This window comes from Lolium perenne, chromosome 4 (assembly GCF_019359855.2).
Source record: "Lolium perenne isolate Kyuss_39 chromosome 4, Kyuss_2.0, whole genome shotgun sequence".
NCBI classification, from domain to species: Eukaryota; Viridiplantae; Streptophyta; class Magnoliopsida; order Poales; family Poaceae; genus Lolium; species Lolium perenne.
In genome coordinates, this window is record NC_067247.2 from 146,914,116 (window position 1) to 146,921,163 (window position 7,048).

The following is a 7,048-nucleotide window of genomic DNA, read 5'->3' on the forward strand; positions in this document are numbered from 1 at the left end:
CCATGTGTGTTGCTCCAGATAAGTTGTTTTTCGATTAATGAAACATGTGCGGAAATTCAATTCGGCTCCCGGGTGCATATGCACCCTGTACCAAAAAATCATATTTCAAAATGTCGAAAAATGTTAAAAAAAAATTTACATGTACATCTTCATAATATATGTTCGTTCGTCAAGTTTCACAAAAAACTAATATTTTTTGTGGTCTATATAAAAAAAAGAAAACTTATCTTGTGAAAAGCATTATTTTTAGCACTGAGTTTTGTCTTTTTTACACACGTCACATGATAAGTCGATTTTTTACGAAACAACTTTGTAAGCGTGTAGTATGAGAAGATTTACATGCGAATTTTAGGTTTTAATTTTTTTAAAATTCAAAATATGTGTAAGATGCATTTCAAAATAAAGGAAGCATATGCTCCCATGTTCCAAAACACCACTCCTATACATGTGGGTGCTCTAAAAAAAGAATCGACTTGGACAGCTAGAACAGGCAAAGCTCTCACTAAATAATTTGATTACAGGTCTCTTAAACCAAAACAGAAGACACTAATAGAAGATTCCTCAAGGGCCCGGATGCATAGACTCCCATCCTGTTAAAATTCCCACATGTTCCTCCGGCTTGGCCTTTTCCCTCCCGCTTCCGATTACTCCCCTTCCACCTCCACCGCTCCTCATGTCGGCGGCGTAGGCGCACACGACGGAGCCGGCGGCGGAGACGCACTGCCACTGGTGGGTTCGGAGGCGCCACTGAGATGGCGGCGCCCGCTTCCTCGGCCGGGTTCGGGGGCATGTCGTCGGACAACGCCAAGGGCCTGGCCCTCGCGGTGTCGTCCAGCGCCTTCATCGGCGCCAGCTTCATCGTCAAGAAGATGGGACTCAGGAGGGCCGCTGACTCCGGCGTCCGCGCGGGTGAGTTGCCAGTGTCGGTGGCCGAGGCCCCGCGCGCGGCTGTGCCTTGCTTTGCTCCCACTGGCGTTTGGATCTCGCCGTTGGCGGGTGGGTGGGTTGGTTGGTCGGCGAGGGGGGTCGACTAGCGTCGTTGATTTGGAGCGGTGGGTAGCGGAATCGGGCGGGGTTTGCTTTTGGTTTTGCTGTTCTCTGTTTGGTTGGTGGGAGGGATCTGCTTGTGGTAAAAAAATAGTAGCGCGGTATGTTCTTTCTTCTTCTTCTCCGGTAGATTGGCAGTCCAGACTCCAGACCAGCTGAATCAAATGAACTCATCGGAACTACTGTGCTTGCTTGCTATTGCAACTTCCTGGAAACTTTTCTTGCTCTGGTTGGTCAGAACACAAGAGTCGAGTTGACGCTGGAAAAAAAGGGTTAAATTTCGGACAGGGAGACGCGTTTTTCGCGGTAGATTTGACGCCGTGGGAAGTCCAGCTGAGTCCAGCACGAAGACGCGCTTCATTCTGTCGCAATTGGATGCCCTGATTCTCTCCTCTTTCCGCGCTGTGAAAAGGGTCGCAATGATTTGGTTTAGTTGTGGAAAGCTTCTGCTGCGGGAAATTAGTTGAAAATGCTGTCCAAATCTTTGTTTTTTTTAGTTGACCCGAATGATATTTGTTTTGCTTTCCTTTTCGCGGCGACATTTGTTTCATGTTGCCAGCTCCTCTTGTTGGAATTGAGCTCAGTGAGTCTGCGATAGTGGTTTCTTGGTCTGGTATGTTTGGCCATTCGCAATTGTCTTACATATTTTCTTGCTGTCTTCCACAAACCTGCAAATCAAAGCTATCTGGTGGAATAACTGTGATGGTTACTTGTAGATGTATATTTGTATTTTGGAACGGTTTGATTTCCTTGGATTTCAAAGATGTTCGGCTGTTTTGGACCGAGTCAAGTCAAATTTTGGCGTTGTTACTTGCCTATGGCTTCCCTAATCATGGATAGATCTTAGTTAGTTCAGATCATTTGGTTCGATTGAAGTAGTTTACTGGCAGATTCTTTTCAGGACACCATGACTGAAACTTTTCGAGAATGAATAGGAACCAGTAAATCTCGGAGCAGCCTGTGTTTGTATATCTCTTGTTTTTTTTTTTATCAGTGTGGCTGTTTAGTCTGTCCGGTGCTCAGGTTGAACTTAAATCAAAATGATCAGTTTCCCATCTTACTATTAGGTACATGATTGGATTTGTTTGTTCCTTACAACAAAGTCTTCTTGTTATTTCAGTTTAGTTACCTTGAAGCATGAGAACCTATGTCATTCATATATAATTATACTTTCTACAAATTTTAGTGCAGAATCTAATTAAGATTATTTTAATTTACATGAAACAGGTTATGGAGGGTATTCTTACTTAGTGGAGCCACTTTGGTGGATAGGCATGATTTCTAGTGAGTCTCTGTCCATTCTTTTTATACTTTATGTCCCTTTACTTTTTAATATGTTTCTTTCTTTGCTTTATCACATATATATGAGCCTGCATTTTCCCACTATCATGGTTCTTGTTAGACGCCCTGCTGACCATGATGATATTCTTGATGGCTCTCACCTTGTGACCTCACGTATGTTGTGATGTTTGTTTTCTTCAGAGAAGCTACATACACTAAGATGATTTTGTTAAGTGCCTGAGATTGATATTGTAATAGGAGAAACTTACAATTTGTAACTGAGCAGAAGTGAGTATAGTGTAATTTTTTTTTTTTGACAAGGTTTGACTAGATGTCATGAAAAGTGGCTCCAGAGAGCAAATCAATTCATGTCATCTGAATGTGATACTTCAGTATTCATATCATCTAATGCTGTCTGCTGTTCTTAGGGAATATAGATTAAGTTCTTTCTTCAAGATTTTTTGTCAACTAAATATGTGTTGAATTTTATTGAGTGGAAGCTGAAAAGAGTTCGACTTCAGAGTATTATAAGTTTGCCTACCGCTCTTTTGATACTAGCAAAGTTGCTATCTCATTTTTTCATTTAAATATGTTACTAATACTCTGTGAGAAAAGAAACTTGACTAATGTTCGCTTACATGTTCTCTTTTGGGCAGTGATTGTTGGTGAAATCGCTAATTTTGCTGCTTATGCATTTGCTCCCGCTATTCTTGTCACTCCTCTTGGAGCACTTAGTATAATCATCAGGTACAGTCATGATAATTCGTAGAAAACTCTTAAAAATGTGTTTGAGCTTGTTGGTTATTAAACTGAAATCACAGTCCATTCTAAATGTCTGCAGTGCTGCACTTGCTCATTCCATTCTACAGGAGAAACTGCACACCTTTGGTATACTTGGGTGTGCTCTTTGTGTAGTTGGATCGATCACAATTGCCCTCCATGCTCCACAAGAGCGTGATATTGATTCTGTGAAGGAAGTTTGGGATCTTGCAACTGAGCCAGGTATTTACTAATTGTCATCATTAACTTTATTTATTTTTCATGAGCTCATTATTGTTTTCCTTGTTCCCAGCTTTTCTTTCATATGCGGCTATTGTAGTTGTGGCAGCCTTGGTGCTTATATATTTTGTTGTCCCTCAACATGGACAAACAAACATCATGGTGTACATTGGAGTCTGCTCTCTTCTAGGATCTCTCACCGTATGGCTTCTTCTGAACCGACAACTCTTGGCTCTAGAATACATCTTGATGTTTCTCTGGATTTTTTCCCACTGAATCCCATTCTCCATCTGATAGTAAGAATTTAACAGGTTATGAGTGTAAAGGCTCTCGGAATTGCACTGAAGCTGACATTCTCTGGAGTGAACCAATTATACTATCCTCAGACATGGGCTTTTGCTCTAATTGTTGCCACCTGCGTAAGCACACAGATAAACTACCTAAACAAGGTACAAGTTTCAGTTTCTGTACTATTACTTATGACATAGAGTTGAGCATTAGTGAATCAACCTGGATAGGAAATTTCGAAGGAACAAAAGTACATCACCCAAGACTATTGATGCATGTCTCTGGCCTTTCTCAAAAAACATATCACATGCACATCAGTTTCTGTACTATTACTTATGACATAGAGTTGAGTATTAGTGAATCAACCTGGATAGGAAATTTCGAAGGAACAAAAGTACATCACCCAAGACTATTGATGCATATCTCTGGCCTTTCTCAAAAAACATATCACATGCACATTTGGTGCCAAGGGATACCACATTAATATCACCACATCATCAGTGCTGTGGGTCACCACCTTACGTTTTCCTTGGCATATGGAAGGCTTTCTTGTTAGGATATATGCTTAATTTAATCGATATGTTTTCTTGTAGTATTTTGCTTCGGTTGTATCTATTTCTCATTTTGTTGATCTACATTACAATATTATGGAGTATATACTAATTTTTTTTTCCGAAATGGGGGCATACCCCAGCCTCTACATCAAAGTGATGCATATGGCCTCAAAGTATATATATACTAAATGTAGTAGCATTCGGTCCTTGCAAAGTAAAGGCAGTTACCTATTGACTGCGACCCCTAAATATGGAATAAGTTTTAGTATATGAGACGAAACTGGACTTTTAGTTAGTAATAATAATTATAATATTATTTTTCCTTATAATTAGAATATTATTTGTCCTTATAATCATGCTGTTTTTTTATATTACTATATGTTTTCAGTTTGCACACGCAGATCGGGGTTCTTTCTGTTGAATTTGCTACGACAAGGTTATGTGTGTTAATTTGTTTTCATCTATAAATTGCAGGCATTGGACACGTTTAATACAGCAGTTGTTTCACCAATATATTATGTGATGTTTACTTCCCTAACAATTATAGCGAGTGTGATAATGTTCAAGGTATCCTTTCGCATTGTGTTCATGGCAAACATGCATCCTCACTATCAACTGAACTTCTTTACGCAAAATGTTATTAATCTTGCTGCCGGATTGCACTGTGATTCTATTTTTGCTTATATATTGTCTGGAATAGCTCTCACCATGACAAGGACATGTGGGCATATAGTTCCATTATACTTTTGGTTTAGGATTATAGCTTTCCTGAATGCAAGCCACATGATTTTTTTTTGTAATTTGGACCACTGTAGTATTCAGTTGTGCCTAATATTTATTACAATTTAGCATGATGACTTGATTTTTATCTTGATCAATGTACCTTTTTTTTCATTGATGATGTTACTTTTTTTTAACATACCTACATAATGTCAGATTTATCTCCTCAGTTTTTTAGCTATTTGACATGCAGGATTGGGATCGGCAGAATCCAACACAAATTGTCACAGAGATGTGTGGTTTTGTGACCATCCTTTCAGGGACATTTCTCCTTCACAAGACGAAGGACATGAATGACAGTATGTCATGAATTTAGCCATTTTACGTATCTTTATGAGAAACACAATCCCATTATATCTACAGTAATGAAATTTTGTTCTAAATAGGTACTGGGCCAACTTTGTCCACACGGCGCCCAAAGCATGCTAGCCAGAATGCGTTTGCCATCGAGATTCTTCCACTAAAATATCAAGATGTTGCGGATGATGAGACCTTACCATTATCACTTCCCAAGGCTGACAATCGCTACCTAATGGAAGATCTTCCTCTTAGATACAAAGACTTGAATATGGCCTGATGAATGTTCCTTTGCCCACATGTGCTAGGAACCTCATGGCAGAATTTGCTGCCCACAATTTCAGACAGGATTGGTTGACGAGGAACCGGACTTGGAGGTTTTACCTAATCTTTGGCGTTGGATAGAATGAGGTTATGGAAGTTATAGATATTATCCTTGCCCCTCCTTGGATGATGGTTTCATCTATTATAAGGGCAAACGAGGGATGATGTCAACTGCCAGGGCAATTAAATGATACTTATGAAATACCAGTTCTGGAAAACCGGATGAAGTGTACTTACATACAGGTGGCATCATTTAGTATACCATTTTTTTTTCACTTTTAGACAGTCATGCAGCTACACTGCAATTTGAGCTTATCTGATTTTTTAGGAACATGCTACATAGGAAAATCAAAGCTTCATTTTTATTATTTTACCTGTATCTATCTCATAAATTGCTGTCTAGTTAGGGGCCAATTGTTTTCTGTGTAAGTATCGATTCATACTTTTTAGTAGTCAATTGATGAACCTAAGTCTCATGCTTTATCGTAAATATTTGTTGAGAATGAGTCATTATGCCAATTCCTTCTCATGCATTAAAAAATGCAATACAGTGGGCAGATAATTAATAAAGCAGCTAGCTTTGCATGAGTTTCGTAATTTTGGTTTAGTTCATCTGTTTGCCATACTTTGCAAGTTTACAGGAAGTTGTGCATTATGATCCAAGATGATTACCAAAATAAATAGAAATGGCTGGTGCAAGAACATATAGTTCCATCCCAAACATCTGTTGACTATTTTTGCCATGTAAAGAAGGTAAGGAATATATTCTTCTGTGAACTGGTTTAACAAGTTTTGTTTTTTCTCTTTGCAACATCACATTTTTTTTGTTATCTTTCCAAGATCACTTCTTGTTAGGTTGTGTACATGTTCACAAACTTTATTCTGTCAAGGTCAGACCATTAACAATGCCTTCTCTAAAATTTAGCAAATACAACTAAAAGAAGCGCTGTATTGCCAACAATATTTTGTATCATGAAACTTATAATAAACCGAAGTCAGTTCCATCTAGCGTTCTATGTATGTCATTATCTCTTAGTTTCCATATTTTTTTAGATTAGATTTAATTTCCCGATGAACTGGGGGTATACCATACTGCTCATGTAGAAGAAAAAACCAAACATAAAATTTGTCACAGCATGATTAGTGGGAGCTGGACTCCATATTATCTATAGGAATACTACCTAAACTAGGATGCTGATTGCAGTTGCAATTCCCTTATGAATAGGAATCCTACTTACTCGTACTTTTCTCTAATCTTGAGGAATGAGGATTACCCAATGTGGCTCCATCTTGTATTGTTGTTATCTATAGGAATACTACCTAAACTAGGCTGTGGCTATGCAGAGCGCCAGGGGCAACACTTATGTCTGCCCCATCATAATAAAATTAGCAAGGCAGTTTGCAAAGAATAGAAAATTGAAAGAATATATATACCTGATTAAATCTGTCAGATGACCTTTGCCTTTACATACTATAAC

General features: G+C 38.8%; 1 protein-coding gene across 2 annotated transcripts; it reads left to right on the plus strand.

Moving 5' to 3' along the window:
- The first annotated feature begins 616 nt into the window (after positions 1-616).
- Positions 617-6,076, plus strand: LOC127294848 (probable magnesium transporter NIPA4). Of its 2 annotated transcripts, none has more exons than XM_051324745.2 (9): positions 617-909; positions 2,275-2,331; positions 2,985-3,075; positions 3,170-3,330; positions 3,401-3,528; positions 3,639-3,776; positions 4,644-4,736; positions 5,143-5,248; positions 5,336-6,076. In XM_051324745.2, the coding sequence occupies exons 1-9, from the start codon at positions 753-755 to the stop codon at positions 5,524-5,526; spliced, it is 1,122 nt and encodes a 373-aa protein (XP_051180705.1). In that variant the 5' UTR covers positions 617-752; the 3' UTR covers positions 5,527-6,076. The 2 variants fall into 2 exon arrangements, with proteins under 2 accessions (XP_051180705.1, XP_051180706.1); XM_051324746.2 differs by lacking the exon at positions 617-909 and adding an exon at positions 2,096-2,114.
- Positions 6,077-7,048: the final 972 nt, after the last annotated feature.

Bases quoted from the DNA above. Each gene is read 5' to 3' on its own strand.
- LOC127294848 (XM_051324745.2), top strand. From the start codon at position 753: ATGGCGGCGCCCGCTTCCTCGGCCGGGTTCGGGGGCATGTCGTCGGAC. The intron at 910-2,274 runs GTGAGTTGCCAG...TACATGAAACAG, and splicing joins TGACTCCGGCGTCCGCGCGG to GTTATGGAGGGTATTCTTAC. The intron at 4,737-5,142 runs GTATCCTTTCGC...TTTGACATGCAG, and splicing joins CGAGTGTGATAATGTTCAAG to GATTGGGATCGGCAGAATCC.